We start from the raw sequence: 17347 nt of genomic DNA, 5'->3' as shown, positions 1-17347 counted from the left end.
ACTATTTTCACAAGAAAAAATAATGTGAAACAAATTTAAGTGACACAGACAAAAGAATAAAGGTAGATGTAAATAAGTGAGAAATGTCCATTATACAAAAGATTCAGGCTGGGCAAGGTGGCTTGAGTCCGTAATCCATGCACTTTGGAAGAATAAGGCTGGCGGATCACTTGAGCCCAACAGTTTGAGACCAGACTGGGCAACATGGGGAAACCCCATTTCTACAAAAAAAATACAAAAAATTAGCCAGGCATGGAGGTACTTGCCTGTGGTCCCAGCTGCGTGAGAGGCGGAGATGGAAAAATCACATAAGCCTGAGGTTGAGGCTGCAGTGAACCACTATACTCCAGACTGGGCAACAGAGCGAGACCCTGCCTCAAAAGAGAAAAAAAGATCCAGAGAAGAAAACTGTACTTTAGGCCAGGTGCAGTCACTCACACCTGTAATCCCAGCACTGTGGGAGGCCAGGGTAGCAGGATCACTTGAGGCCAGGAGTTTTAGACCAGCCTGGGCAACAAAGTGAGACCCTGTTTTTACTTAATTAATTAATTTGAAATGTTTTAGCCATAACTGTTTTCCATAGGGCAAAAAATTTAGAATATTTACTTTAAGCTAGACTATGAAGTCCAAGTAAGAATAGTAGTCATTTAGGACAGGCGCAGTGGCTCATGCCTATAATCCCAGCACTTTGGGAGGCCGAGGCGGGTGGATCACGAGGTCAAGAGATCGAGACCATCCTGGTCAACATGGTGAAAACCCCGTCTCTACTAAAAATACAAAAAATTAGCTGGGCAAGGTGGCGCATGCCTATAATCCCAGCTACTCAGGAGGCTGAGGTAGGAGAATTGCCCGAACCCAGGAGGCGGAGGTTGCGGTAAGCCGAGATCGCGCCATTGCACTCCAGCCTGGGTAACAAGAGTGAAACTCCGTCTAAAAAAAAAAAAAAAAAAAAAACACAAAAACAGAATAGTAGTAATTTTTATTTTTATTTTATTGTATTTTATTTACTGAGATGGAGGTTCGTTCTTGTTGTCCGGGCTGGAGTGCAATGGCGTGATCTCAGCTCGCTGCAACCTTCACCTCCCAGCTTCAAGTGATCCTCCCACTTCAGCCTCCAAAAGTACTGGGTTTACATGCATGAGCCATCATGTCCAGCCTCAAACACAGAATCTTTTCATTTCACAGGTCTAGTCCCTATTTTGGCATACAATTTTTAATGATGCTTTTTATATACTTGACATTATATCATAATCATATTTGTGTTTCACGAGAAAGTGTCAGAAATACTTATTAACCACGATCTAGGCCAGGATATATCATTGCCGCTTCACTGTTAATATAGTAACACAACACCTAATATGGATAGTCATGGGTTCATTGCCTCCTGTGCTGATTACGCTTTACTAAGCATTACCTATGGTCCTGTAGGCCAATATCAACAGCTATGTTCTAGAAATATTTTAAAAAATAATAAAATAATAATATAAAAGCAAGGTTCTTCAGCCAAAGATAGTCACAACTATTTGGCATAACCTTCCTGAAAATCGTGGCATTTGTGGTTTAAATAAAGAGATTATGTTTCCTATTTATTTTTGACAGAGTCTCGCGCTGTCACCTATGCTGGAGTGCAATGGCACCATCTTGGCTCACTACAACCTCTATCTCCTAGGTTCAAGCATTTCTTGTGCCTCAGCCTCTCACATAGCTGGGATTATAGGCACCTGCCACAATGCCCAGCTAATTTTTGTATTTTTAGTAGAGACGGGGTTTCACCATGTTGGTTAGGCTGGTCTTGAACCCTTGACCTGAAGTGCTCTGACTGCCTGGGCCTTTCAAAGTGCTGAGATCACAGGTGTGAGCCACCACGCCCAGCCAATGTTTCTCATTTAAATCAGGAGGAAATGAAATGATATAGGTGAAATAAAAATTGATTCCAAGGTAATGAAACATTTCAGGTAAATATTTTTCTACTAAGAAAAGAATTTTAAAAAAGGAATCATCAAAGTAATGAAATTGTGAATGACTAATTCAACATGAGAATCAGTTAACTTTATTTCTGAATAATATACAAGACAGTAACTCAAGAAAAACATCATCATGGGGAAGATAATATTGTCTCTGTATCTGTTTGTCTCCATTTCTAAATATCAGCCGGCCTAAGGCAGGGGTTGGGTGATGAACTAATTGTCATTAATGCCCCTGATGAAAAACAACATTCAATCTAGCATACAAATTAGTTTTGAAAGTAACCCACGCAAGATTCTTATTTTTTAAAACTTAAACTGTGCATGGTGGCTCATGCCTGTAATCCCAGTACTTTGGGAGGCTGAGGCGGGTGGACCACTTGAGATCAAGTGTTCTAGATCAAGCTGGCCAACGTGGTGAAACCCCACGTCTACTAAAAATTCAAACATTAGCCAGGCATGGTAGCACATGCCTGTTGCTGCAGCTTCTAGGGAGGCTGAGGCAGGAGAATCACTTGAACCCAGAAGGCGGAGGCTGCAGTGAGCCAGGATCTCCAGCCTGGGTGACAGTGAGACTCCATCTCAAAAAAAACTCATCACATATCACACCGTAATAAGATCTAAATGGCTGTAAAATTCTAACATTAACTTCACAAGGTTATACTACTATTTTCCTTAATGACATTTGATATTTGAGGTGGTATGGGTTGTGTTCCTTCTCTTCACAACAAACAACTGGTGTTCTGCATTATTTCTTAGACTCTGACTTTGAAAATCTAAATGAGAAAGCAATATTGACATGCATTTGTCACTTTTATGAAAATAAGTATTCAATAATTGTTATTCAATTAGTTATAGCTCCAAAATTGAGAAGGCCCAAGAATGACTGGGATTTTATACAAGGGAAGTTATCCTGGAAATTTCTACTTACGTATCATGAATACGTATTCTTGTATTCACACTAGATATATGTGCAATTTCTGAATTTCACTTAATTTCTTCCTTTCTGCTATACTGCACTGCTTAACTTACTCCTGCACAAGCCACCATGGAGTTGACACAACTACCTTTAAAGCTATCCATCACAGTTAAAAATATCTTCCGCAACAAACCACTTTCAGGTACCTAATTCAGGCCATTCTTCCCCTATCTGCTCACAGAGCACCTATTATATAACTGTATCAACATTTGTCACACAATTCTAATTGCGTGATTGATTTCTTGGCTATCAATGCATCTAGGCTGCAAATCCCTGGAGGAAGAACACATTCTGCTCATCTTTGTTTCCTAGCACCTAACACAGGAATTGTCACACGTGACATGCTTGGAACGGTTTCTCATGAAGTAACAGGAATCCATTTCTGAGCATTTCTGAGAATGAGAAAGGTGGGTCTCTCTGGGCTCCGTAGGTTTGTATCTGCCAATCTGAGCAGACCACCTACTTTTTCTCTCCCATTGTTGACGCGACGCTGAGGAACCGTGACTATTCAGTCCACGAGGAAACTTAATGATGTAACACAGGCAGTGGAGAATCACAAACTGTACAGTTTCCATGTGAAAACTGGTGATGCCTAAAAAGAGATTATAAATAATCTGTTTTTCTCAAATCTCTGTCTTTGAAAATCTATGTACGACTTTCTTCATTAAATGCCAAACTAATAGGGATTAAAAATGACTCAGCTATAACAGAACTAGTTCTGCAAAAACATACTTGTTTTCTTGAATCTCTTTGGTGTATCAAAACTAAATGCCACGGTAACCAGAAACTGTGGTGGATTTTGTGAAATGCCTTCCCTTGACACAATCTAGACAGTAAGTTTATTTTTCCATCTTACCCTCCTTTCGCTTTAGGCTCTTCATCTGTTCACTTTACCCTAATATCCTTTCACAGTGAGGTAGAAAATATGCAATAAATGACAAAATATATTAACATGTTTGTAATTGAAATGCTGGCTCAAAGCTGGTATAGACACAATTAAATCTCATTTGTGATGAATTACGTTTCACAGGCATTTTAAGGCATATGCATATCGGAGAGCTATAATCCATGCATTTTACCTTATCTTTTTTCTCCTACTCAGGAAAGAAATGAAAAAAATAATTTAACTTTTGAGGTAGTTTAGAACTCAATTTCCTACACAAAATAAAGGCAAGGCCATGTTGAAAATAATATTCTTAACTGTAAGTTATTTGAAGAAATTTTAATGCTTCTCCAGAGTTAAAAAAAGAATTTTAAAGAAAAATAAAAAAGTGAAAGCAGCCACAACTCTGTGAATATAACACCACTCAAAAATTCAAGGTGAATTTTATACCCTGTTTTGTAACACTACCATCCAAGCCTTATTCATATTCCAGCAGAGTTCTAAGTCAAGTTTCAGCTTAGGACATAGGATGAATCATGAGCTTTAATAGAGAGATAAAATCTGAACTCGACACAGTTATTTACATTTAACAAGAAGTTTTACCATTGCTCAAATACTCCTTCTAAAAAATAAAATGCATAATTTAATCACACACATCTGTCTTTTACAACAGCCTAGATGACTAATTTCTTAACAACGGTTTAAACTGTGTTCTAAGGTCTCCGTCGCTGGTATAAGGCTATCTTTCACCTTCCCCACTTTCTCTCACCATATAAAGGCAGTTAAAATAAAAGGAACAAAATGAGAAGTTATAAATTAAAAAGCTGAAATAGCTCATAAATATATTTTCCCAGGTAATCATTAGAGAGCAAGTAAAAGAAGATGCAATTAAATTCAACAATTCAACATGCACAGGTTCAGACTCAAGGGGAAGGACATGGTACACCTCACTTGTCTATGACAGAGGTCTGCCAAGCCTTCCTTGGAAAATCAGTTCATACTATCTGAACACATTAAAACCAAAAATATTACAACAGTCCTTTCACACACACAAAAAAGAGCAGAATCAAGGAAACTGATACAACATTTGAGGTTTTTAAGGATGCATGTTCTGTAAAGTAATGAAGTTGGGATTAACAAACAGTACAACATTTTTACACTCTGTTCAGAAACCTATGGCTTACCTATTTTTTTAAAATTTCATATTAAAGGTTTTTAACAATCAAAAAAGCTTACAAAATTGAAGACCTACATAAACACAAATTTAAAGCTTAAATCAAATTTAAGTCATCCAGATTAATTCTTATTGCATTATGCTTTCCCCCAAAAAAACTGCTTTTAAACTCTCCAAGTTGCAAATCCATCTAGAGTTCTGACTTCAAAGTCCATCATCAATTTACACATAAGTAAAATGTTTGCTTGAGTTTGATGAAAACTAAATTTATTAGGATAATTCAAATGCACAGTTTCTTCATGTTCCTGCAAAACTTCTCTTCATCAGGCTAAGTGCTTTCTGTGATTATGACATATACATTGGAATGAAGTAGCAGTTGCCTCCAAATGAGAATGTTTCCTATTAAGCATATGCTAAGTAAACACCACTCTCTATCTGATGATAAATGAAGATAAAACACTCTACATTATGATTCAATTAAAAACCTCCAAGATACGTTACCTGCCGCCTCGAGCACTGAAAGGCACTACATGGATTCCCAGAGGCCCTCCATCGTTGGGGACTTGTACGAGCTTTACCATATCACTGTGAGACAATGATGAATGAGGGAGCATGAACGTGTACTGTAAACAAACCAAAACCAAAACCAAAACAAAACAGAAAACTGCAACAACACAGACACATAATAAACAACAAAAGAGAAAAGAACAAAAATCCCACCAAGCGCACACGCATACACATACATATTCTGGAATATAAGCATGGTGATGAAGGCAACATTAAACACTACATACCTGAACACTAGTCTGATGGCATGGAGGGAGAGCAATCATCAGAGATAACTACATTAAAATGACAGAACATTTCTCTTGGACCCTATTCTTCTGTGTAATACAAGTTTATGTCTTTCAAGTCAAATCTCTAGGCTTACACTAAAACTTTTCCATCCCAACACCTATGTCAAGGACTCTGAAGATTAACTGAATAAAGACGTTGCAGCTACAGAACACTTTCTAATTTACAAAGTGCTCTTGTATATGTCACATCATTAATCCTTCCACTAATCCAATGAGATCAAAGTTTTAACCTCGTCTGTGGCAGTCCAAAGGAGATCACCATCGTCTTACTGTTCACCACTTCATGACAAATCAGTCACTATTTCCTAAACTGCTATAATAGTGCTGCAAGTGCAGCTTGTAAAACTCCTTTCTCAAAGCCAATAGGTATCTACTATAAATCAAATAATTTTCATAAAGTTACTTATAATTAATTTTCTTCTTAGAGATGGGGTCTTGCTATGTTGCTCAGGCTGGCCTAGAACTCTTGGGCTCAATCAATCTTCTCGCCTCAGTATCCTGAGTAGTTGGGGCTACAGTTATAAAGCTATTTACATTATATGAAATAACATGAAGTTACTATTACAAAACTAAAGTATTCTGTGTAAGGAACATAACCTTACATAACCCATGGATTTGTCAACTCACTCCCATGAATCTTTACTATTAATACAATAAAGGCTGAGTTTAATGAAAATTGGTATAATGTAATTTTCTAAACCATTTAAATAAGATTTTTGCTTTCTTTGTAGATTTGTTCATATATACATACTATATCAGAGGTCTAAGCAGCATTAACCTAACCACCAATATTTGGAAACAGTACTTCAATTAAATATCTATTTTAAGCCATCTGGAAAACCATAAATTATTACCAGTGGATTTCACAAAGATCACAATATAGTTTTTATGTGATGGAAAATGCCAATTTTTCAATTATATTTCTAAAAATCTGAGGTTATCCTATGTACTATGAATGTCCTGCATACATAATACAAAGACTATATATAATTAAAGACAGGAGTATCAAACAAATCAAATTGAAAATATGTGCACAGATATAACCACATGCACTAATTAGGACAACATAAAAATTGTGCCATACTGCCAAATGGTTAAATGAATTATTTACTACTTTTATTTTTTCACCAAATTTCATAAAATTCTACTTTGGATACTGATTATCCCATCTGAACACCTATCTAATCATTGGTTTGTAAGCTAAAAATAGTATAACTTCAATAAACTGATTTATTCCACATTCTAATAGAACTATGGCACGGCAAGTACTTAGTAAATGTAAATAATCAGTGTGCTGGTTGCTATACATTCAAACAGCATCTGATCCTAGTGTCTGCTTAATCTCACTTCTCTTGGAAGACCAAGAAAAGACAGAATTAAGTACATAAATGTCAATGTCTGTATCCTCAATTTTTACCCAAAGTCAAATAAAAAAATCAAATGACTGCCCTCCCTGCTCTAAGCTACCAACGAAAGAAGTCCTGAGAATGCCTACCATTTACACATGTCAATATTTAAAATAATCAAAACGTTGTAGAGCAAATAGAATTTTTTGTCCTTTTATACTTAAAAACATTTTCAAGGTCCCTAACCTAGGACCTCCAATTTTTCATCAAATATCTTGAGAGATTCTATTTCTCCAAACAACAATAAATACACACACACACACACACACACACACACACTATAACTAATGCTAACATGATCTAACTAGTTTTTCAAGTATGTCCTCAAATTTTCTTAATTTAGCAAAGTGAAGAACAAACACATGATCAAAATACTGACACAAAGCAATCTGAAAACAGTTACAGTGTTTACAGCGTTATTAACATGACAAACATCTTCAATCAAATACTATTTTATATTATATTTTAATAGTATTTGCCAGGGCATGAAACTCAGGACAGGTACACATGAAATTCCATGCTATGCTGCTTACATTACATAATTAACTCAAGAGACGAAGGATGTTCTTTAGAAAAACAAATCAATGCAAGGCATGTTTTCAAGCACAAACATTCCTCATGCCATACACTTTCAGAATATTTGCTGCAATTAATGATGTCACATGTATTCTGCAAACTTAGTTGAAATCTTCAGTAACTTACTCCAGAGAAAAGTTGGGCATGTTCTCCAAACCCGTGTCAGCATGTCCAACAGGTTCAACACGACTGTTATCCTCTTCTGTCCCATCCTCATCCTAGAGGCAGCCAACACAAAGAAAAGTATACTTTGTGTTAGTCTTTTTGCTATAATGTGAAAGGAAACTGGATAAAACGGGAGTCTAACAGGCATTATGATCATGTTAACTGTTTCCTCTAAGGAGGATGACCTTTAATGATAGCTGAGTGTGTGTTGTAAAAAGCAAAAATTGAAAACAAGAGTCTTATGAAATATTGTATCCCAGAAAGTGAACAAGATATATTGCTGGGATAAAGGAAGAAAACAAACAAACAAAAATGTATGGTTATGCTAATTTTTTCTTTTTTTGAAACAGAGTTTCACTCTTCTTGTCCAGGCTGGAATGCAATGATGTGATCTTGGCTTACTGCAACCTCTGCCTCCCAGGTTCAAGTGATTCTCCTGCCTCAGCCTCCCCAGTAGCTAGGATTACCGGCATGTACCACCACATCTGGCTAATTTTGTATTTTTAGTAGAGACAGGGTTTCACCATGTTGGTCAGGCTGGTCTCAAACTCCTGACCTCAAGTGATCCACCTGCCTCAGCCACCCAAAGTGCTGGGATTAAAGACGTAAGCCACCACATCTAGCCACTAATTTTTTTATCTGATAATTTTTCACTTCTTTTCATGTATATTTTAGGAAGTAATTATATATTACTCCACTGATATATTGATAAACAAATATACATGACATTGGAAATGCATGTTTGAAAACAGCTTCCTACTCAAAACTATTATAAACCATAACCATTACCAAAAGCTTCAAAGCCATATTTCTCAGTCCTCGATTCCTACTAACAGTTTGTCAGAAGCAACATGCAGTAGTATAGTTGCAGACTTTACAGGCTTCATCCTGTAAAATTTCACATAAAGTTACCCTAAGCCAATCAACTGATTATTTGGAGGTGTCTGTAAAGGCATTAAGGTTTTAGCCACACGGACCACTTCTGTTTACTCCTGTGCATAAAGGACCAAACACAAGGACAAGCAAAAGTAGAAAAGCACTCAGCACCCCCATCTTCCCATGCTTTCTTTGACAAAGCCAATATTTTGTAAAAATTATTTCAACGTGTTGCAGAAATTCATTAAGTTTGTTGGTACTCAAAAAGGCGCATGTGGAATAAACATGGTAGTTCACAAAATAAATGAAAAGCCACCCAAGAATATGTCTTCATTTATAATCTCAGCCACTGTCTTTTCATTAAAGAGTTCACTATTATTAATAGTTAAAAGTTAACTTTTCAAGATCATTTGAATAATGATAAACATACCTGACTGAGATCAATGGATTTACTAGCCAGATTAGAACAGTTACGATACCCTCAGATTCTCCAAACACAATGGCAGAAACACAGTCTCTGGCACCTAGTAGGAGCTCTGTAAATGTTTTGCTAATTCAAGTAAAATCATGCCTAGGGCTCTCTGGAGTAATACGTTCCCAAATACAACCAAATAAAATGTATTTAGAAGTTTATACGTATAATTTATGTATACATATAATTTGTTAGGTTTATCTTTTCTATTACATAAATTTGACAATGGTGATTTTATTGTTAACTTTTTTCCAAGATAATTCATAAGTTCACATATTGTGAACTTATCAAGCCACTTATATTAGGACAGGAAGTCCAACGCTGGAGAAAAATTTTATATTTTCAATCATGTTATTTGAGAGACTCACAGTAGAAACATATATCCCATCAACAGGAACAACAATCAACAAAATGAATAAGTAAGAGTTACAGGTTCAAGATACAATGTAAAACAATACATTAAATCATTGAAGAGACACTAAGAGAAGGCAAAGCAGGCAGTAAGGTCCAATTGACATTTCCTCTGCAAACCTACAAGAAGTAGAAACGAAGGGCACCCAGCTTTTCTATGGGTCATAGCTGTGCTCTGTGGTTTCTGGATGGTGGAGCTCTGCAGGAAGTCAGGCTATTTGATTGATGATGCTGTGTCTTGAGAGGCTCTCATAAGTACTTCTTAGTCATCTATCTCCTTTAAGCACCAGCACATAATACATTTCAAAGGTTAACCAGCATCTTAAACCTGCCTGAGAACTACACTTGGAATGTAAACACGAACTTCCAAAATTATGCTTTTCCAATGGGAGTGGGGGCAGGGAGGAGAGAAAATGTGGTTGTTTATAAACCAGATGTGGGACATAAAATAATCTTAAACATTACAGATCTTTTTTTCAGGATTCATTAATAATTTAAGCACTACTGAAATGCCACCAAGATGTATCACCAGTTGAAACACCTATGTTGTACTACGAAACAGCCACATAAATGAAATACCCCAAACTACAATGATATAACAGTCACTGATAACTTGCGCCATGTTCCCACAGTGGCCATTAACAGGCACCCAAGAGCACGGAGAATATTATTTCATGAAGCTACATATGGTGTCAAGTTTGGATGGAAATATTCACTGAGCTGAGCTGCAGTTGCTGTGGAACCTCAACTTAGATTTTCCCAACATTTGGATGTGTAAATCATCAGCTCCTACATGGTTTTATTCTGTTGTCTGGTACTTTTTTTAAGCTGTGGCTGAATGCGGTTACTTTCAGCAAGAACTAAACACTGAATTCCATTATAACTACGGTAAATAAAGCTGTTATTATATATGTCAAATCAATATTTGAGAACTATACAGTATTGGCCGGGTAAGGTGGCTCACGCCTGTAATCTCAGCACTTTCAGAGTCTGAGGTGAGAGGACCACTGGAACCCAGGAGTTCAAAACCAGTATGGGCAACATGATGAGACCCCATCTCTATTTTTATTTATTTATTTTTAAAGTAAAAAAAACAATAGAACTATATAGCTTCAATTTAAACTAAACAGTGTCAAAGAACTTTCAGATGAGACAATACAGCTGCTTTTTTTTCCTTTTTCCATTTCCTTCTCTCCATTTCATAGCAGAATACCAATTTTATAACATTATGCAAGTTATGTGCCTTTCTATGTTTATTTTTTATTTTTTTTTAAAGACGGTGTTTCACAATGTTGGTCAGGCTGGTCTTGAACTTCCAAACTCAGGTGGTCTGCCCGCCTTGGCCTCCAAAGTGCTTGGATTACAAGTGTGAGCAACCACGCCCAGCCCCTTTCTATGTTTCTATACCTTCTTCTATAAAATACGAACAATAAAAACATCTTTCTGGGCTGGGCTTAGTGGCTCACACCTGTAACCCCAAAAATTTAGAAGGCTGAGGCAGAGAATGGCTTAACACCAGGAATTCAAGACCAACCTGGGAAACATGGCAAGACTCGGTTTCTACAAAAAAAAAAAAAAAAAAAAAAAAAAAAGCCGGCTGAGACAGTGTGCACCTGTAGTCCCACCTACTGGGAAGGCTGAAGCAAGAAGACTGTTTGAGCCCAGCAGTTCAAGACTGCAGTGAGCTATGACCATGCCACTGCATTCCAGCCTGGGCGACAGAGTGAGACTCCACTTCTCTTTCTCTCTCTCTCTCTCTCTCTCTCTCTCTCTCTCTCTCTCACACACACACACACACACACACACACACACACACACACACACACAAGTTTAAAAACTCTTCCTCTTAGGACTACTGAGAGAATTAGTAAGAAAATCCACATCATAAGCATTACATGGTACCTGACACATAGTAATTACCCAACAAATGATAATTTATAAACATTATTGAAGACATAAATAGATAATACATAATACAGAAAACATATCTTGATAAATCTTTTAGGGCAGTTATATACAAATGGAAGACATTTTAAGAGTATATACATGTAGTCATCTATTTATACAATCTGCTTTGTAAAATGATTTAAAATGAAACACAGTACCCACTTAATCAAATAAAAAAACATATTATTTATAATTTAGAAACTTGCTGATACCTGGTATTTACTGTGCTTTGCTGTATACAAGATATTTTCATTGTAAAATGTCTTTAGGGCGAGTAAAGAAACCAAGAAAAAGATACCTAAATGCTATATACAATCAAGTAAATGGCAAGAAGAGGAAAACACTATGGGGTGGTGCTTGAAGACATTTTCAGAGAGAAAGCAGACGTGAAAAAAGTAGGAGGGCTCTACGATTTTTACCCTACCTGAAAGTCACAGCTTTATCAATGCTGGCAAAAGACACAAGACTCCAGGGTCCGAGACAAAGAACTATTCACAACTTGCAGTCACACCATTAGCCAGAGAATCATCCTTTTATGCACTGGTTACTCAGCTAAGATTCTCACAAGGTGATATGAAGAGGATCCAGGGACACTGGCACACACAGAAGAACCCTAGGCTTAGGGAACCCGAACCTTTTATACATACAGGAAGTATCCTTGCAGATCCTCTGCTGTCAGAGGAGATCCTATGCCTATCTCACTCTACAAACATCCTTCAAAAGATTGTCCACAACAAAGGCATCTGCTCTCTGTTTCTTTTTTCTAACACCTCCTCCTCTTAGACAAGGGATCTGTACAAAATCTATGAGAACCAAGAGGAGGTATCTTGAAACAGCAGAGTTTAATTGAAGGATTGACAAATAATAGCATGTGGATGACTGCTAGCAGACTAAAACTAGAAACATTAACAAACGCCCTATGATGACAACGCCTTCTGAATAGCGATATTAAATTCTACTAAAACTCTGCTATACTGAAAACAAAAATTCAGTGTAGAACTAAATGTTCAACCAAACAAAAGATCAAGCATGAAAAATGAAAGGAATTTTGAGACATGCAAGGAAGGTCTTTACTTCCTTCACATGAACACTTTCTTATAAAGCTCTGTTTGGATGTGCTCTAGCAAAACCCAGAAAGTTCAATAAAAAATCAGTCGGAACCCAAAGAAAGTCCTAGAATATAGGAGAAAAGGCAGTTTAAGGAAGCAGAAACCACTTCAGATTAGAGCAGGATAATGGAGAGGTCTAGTAAGTACATCTCCATGAGAAAAAAAAGAAACTAATAATGGGTCTGATACTGTTCTAAAAGTTATTTCATTCCCCTTTAGGTTTTCTCTTTTTTTGACCTGGAGTCTTGCTATTTTGCCCACTTCTGATTTTAGACTCCTAGGGTCAAGCAATCCTCCAACTTAGGCCTCCCAAGTAACTGCGACTACAAGTGTGTATCTCTTCAATGGGCTTAGGTCTGATATTTTTTAATATTTGAGAAATAAAAGGCATCTTGACAGACCTGACACAGAATGCAGGGGAAAAATAAAAAATATATACAGAGGAAACAAAGTAACATTAAAAAAAAAATAGCTCTAGGAGAAAAAAACTCTGTAAAAGAGGAAATATAATCAGAGTACCCTTGTGGTTATCCAGTGAGCAACTGTTACATTGCCATGTGCTATGACACTGCTATTGACTGAACTTAGACTTCGGATGTAACAGCATTGAGAGGATGGAAACAAGAAACTAGAAGCAGTATAAAAGGAACAACTCTCATCTTCCATATGGCAAGTCAACAGATGTCAGTAACTGGTAATCAGGGAAGAGCAACATAAATATATGATTTAGAAACATGGAAGTAAATATCAGAGCAGACATTTAGGGAGAAAGACTGGAAGAGCAGGAAGAGGGGCGCAGAGAGGCTGTTCGTTTTTATTGTAGGTCTTAGCATTATGTCTTTATTTTTATTCTGAAATGCCTGCCAAGGAGGTGAAGAGGCTTCTCGGTTCCAAGTAACATGCAGACTCTTAAGGCCCCCACAGGCTGCCTGGCACTGGACTGACAATGCAGGGTGGAAGGCAGGAGACCCCACCTGGCAGCAAGGCGGCATCATGCCTTGTTTTCAGGAGGAATGTGCACCTAGCAGTCCTCACAGCTGTGCAAGTGCCATTCTCTTGGGGTCCCTAGTAGACAGCTCAGGCTTAGGGACTCATATCAGGGGGTTGCAAGCGCTACCAGGACTGAAAAGCCTCATGCCCCAGGGAAGCCCAGTGTCTCTTGGAAAAATGCCACAGGCTTAAGTTGCTTTTCTCAGATATTTATAGTTTTACAAGTCTTGATAAGATTTACCAATCAGGGGTTACTTCTGGCATAAGGGCAGTTGACACACTATCTTTAAAAAGTAACTAAAATTTAACTTCTGATGCAAAAATCAGAAAAGAGCCAGACACTGTGGTGTGCTCCTACAGTCTCAGCTACTCAGGAGACTGAGGCAGGAGGATCACGTGAGCCCAAGGAGTTCGAGTCTGCAGTGAGTTATGTTTGTACAACTGCACTCCAGCCTGGACAACAGCATGAGACCTTATGTCTGAAAAAAAAGGAAAAAAAAATCCAAAAACTGAAGTGATCCTACTACAAAGACATACAGGACTTGTAACTAGAACATTTGAGACTAGAATCCTGACCCCATCTCTCAACACAAAAAGCAGAAACACGAGTGTTTACAAAACAAGAAAAACAACCACACTGTCTAATTCAGAGGAACACAATAAAACTTAATCTAGAAACCAGTCATCTGCATATGAACAAATTCTGAAGTCCAAAAAGTAAATATTTTGGATATTTATCACTTGAAAGAAAAGCCTATTAATTTTAAGACATATTTATCATTTAAAAAATGTTCTATACAAAATAAAATTATACTTCCCTACTTAAATTTTCTATATGTCTATCTTTGATTTTTATATTTAGGAAGCACAAAAATAACAGAAATTCTCATGGTACAATGTACAATATTTTCTGTCAAGTGTTTTTTAAAAGAATTATTCTTAACAGCAAAATACTTTAATCAATTCAAATACATCACTACAAAAAAACACTCAATTAAATGTTCTTTTCATACTTTTTAGAATGCCTCCACGATTTCCCTAACTTAGTGAGAGACATGTTAACTATTAGTGAGCCATAGTATCCTAGAGAAAATATTTATTAGGATGTTGACAGAGCACTTTTCCTTTGGATTACACTTGGTGAAAAATAATTACAAAGGGAATCTCCTAAGTATTACAAATAAGGTTCCAGAAGGCATTTGTGTTAATGTCCCAACTACTTGATTAACTGGCCAAATCACCAGGAAAACGAATTTCCCATTATACATGGAAAACAATTGAAAACATCTGTGGGCGAGAGGTCTTCACAATTGAAAACGATAAATCTACAGCAACCTTCCAAAAAAATAAAATCAGGAAATGTGTAATACAATTTAAATTCATGATCATTATATTCTGCCAGAATAAAAACATTCATAAAACAAAAACTGCAAATACTTTTAAGAAAAGACAACACAAGATATAATAAGAACAATATATAGCAATGAGATCTTTTAAAATTAAAAATATTCCTTTGTATAGGGAAATTAATAGTTGTTATGCTTTTAGACAAAGTCCAGTTCCTTATAATATAAACTGTGCTCTCCTGAAAAAAACTCAACACCAAATTATTCAGGGTTCTCTGAACAATTATTCAGCACCTGTGATATAATTACTGTATATGAGCTTCATCCCCTCAGGCTCCTTCTATTCTTATCTAAAGCTAGTACTGATCAAATGTAGTATTTAACATAGTCCATGAAATTTCCATTTCCCAGAGAAATGAAAAGCCTCCTGTCTTGAAACATACACAACATGACTCCACACAACCAAAGGCAAAAGAAGAACAGATGGTGCTGATTTATGAAAGCTATCTAACCACAGAGAACAACAAAAAGTATGCATCACTGCGCCAGTTCCACATACAATGGAATCTTAAAATTCAATTCCAATATGTAAGTCTTCTCATTGATTATTAGGATTCCAGAGCATGGAGGAATCTTCTTGGAAGATATTTAGTCCAATATCTAACAGTACACTGCAATTTGTCTTCACATTCTTCTTCCATTTTGCCTGTCATCAATGATTCACAAAAGAAGATTTACATATTGATGCTTACTAAGAAACACCGACTCTAAAAACTAGTCCCAGCACCCCACCTGCCATCATCTACCATACTCCTATACATATTTATCCCAAACAGATGACCGCTCAAGCAGATGCCACCATGCCAGGAACACTGGCACTGCCTGTTTTGCACAAAGTGCTCTGTACTGTTCAGGTTTGTCCCACCACACACTAGTGACCAAGTGGCCACCTTCTAGTTGACATGACTTTACTCAGACCAATCTTTCTTCAGAAGTGCTTGTTTACCAGAAAAACACTTACTTTTCTTTTGAACATTCCTGAAAATATACTGTAACTTACACGCTGTTGAAATCTATGGATTCTGTGATCTGAGCAATCTCGCCTTTCTAACATTAAAATTCTAATCCTCATTGAAGTGACACTTTAAAATGTTTTATTTTTGAGGTAACATAAGTAATATGCAGGCATGTAAACTATACTTACATATTCAAAGGTATATTATAAGACTATGAAAAACTATTTTCATTCAAAAAGATCAATTTCTCCATGGCTTTAAAATGCTTTTGTTTGTGTTATGTGGGTGTGTGTTTTTTGTTTTTATAGAGATAGGGTCTCACTCTATCACCCAGGCTGGGGTACAGTGGTGTAATCATGTCTCACTGCAATTTCAAACTCCTGGCCTCAAGTATTCCTCCCATCTCAACCTCCCAAAAGTGCTGGCTTTACAGGCATAAGCCACCACACAAGGCCTAAAAATGTTTTTAAAATTTGGCAGGGCACAGTGGCTCACACCTGTAATCCCAGCACTTTGGGGGGCTGAGGTGGGCGGATCACCTGAAGTCAGGAGTTTGAGACCAGCCTGGCCAACATGGTGAAACCCTATCTCTAATTTAATACAAAAATTAGCCGGGAGTGGTGGCAGGCACCTGTAATTCCAGCCACTCAGGAGGCTGAGGCAAGAGAATGGCTTGAACCGGGGAGGTGAAGGTTGCACTGGGCTGAGACACTGCCATCACACTCCAGCCTAGGGAACAAGAGTGAGGCTTCATCTCTAAATAAATAAATAAATAAAAATTGGCAGGTCGCAGTGGCTCATGCCTGTAATCCCAGCATTTTGGGAGACAAAGTCAGGTGGATCACATGAGGTCAGGAGTTTGAGACCAGCCTGGTCAACATGGATGGCAAAACCCCGTCTCTACTGAAAATACAAAAATTAGCCAGGTGTGGTGTTGGACACCTGAAGTCCCAGCTACTTGGGAGGCTGAGGCAGGAGAATCGCTTGAACCCAGAAGGCGGAGATTGCAATGAGCTGAGATCCTGCCACTGCACTCCAACCTGAGCAAGAGAGTGAGGCTGTGTCTCAAAATAAATAAATAAAATGAGATAAAATTAAAATTGACGAAAGTCTACTAAGATGTACTAAGGCTGTAACTACAATAATTTTTATATCTATTTTTATTTAGATCAACAG

General features: G+C 37.2%; 1 protein-coding gene and 1 long non-coding RNA gene across 27 annotated transcripts in view; one reads left to right on the top strand and one right to left on the bottom strand.

Annotated features, from left to right (window-relative positions):
- The window catches only part of PARD3 (par-3 family cell polarity regulator), a 706589-nt gene that overhangs the window by 284130 nt on the left and 405112 nt on the right, over window positions 1–17347 (bottom strand). For 24 of the 26 annotated variants that reach the window (XM_032259797.1, XM_032259804.1, XM_032259806.1 and 21 more), the window contains 2 exons: window positions 7966–8057; window positions 5502–5585 (listed from right to left, as the gene is read on the bottom strand). In XM_032259797.1, coding sequence (XP_032115688.1) covers window positions 5502–5585; window positions 7966–8057 — 176 coding nt within the window. The remainder of the gene's footprint in view (window positions 1–5501; window positions 5586–7965; window positions 8058–17347) is intronic. The other 2 variants (XM_032259794.1, XM_032259799.1) reach the window with 1 other exon arrangement.
- On the top strand, window positions 782–14296 carry LOC116537549. Its single transcript, XR_004263184.1, has 2 exons — window positions 782–836; window positions 14193–14296. It is a non-coding gene; the product is annotated as an uncharacterized LOC116537549 (long non-coding RNA).

Source organism: Sapajus apella, unplaced genomic scaffold (genome assembly GCF_009761245.1).
Source record: "Sapajus apella isolate SASKATOON/1434 unplaced genomic scaffold, GSC_monkey_1.0 scaffold111, whole genome shotgun sequence".
Classification (NCBI taxonomy): domain Eukaryota; kingdom Metazoa; phylum Chordata; class Mammalia; order Primates; family Cebidae; genus Sapajus; species Sapajus apella.
This window is presented reverse-complemented; position numbering and strand designations above follow the sequence as displayed.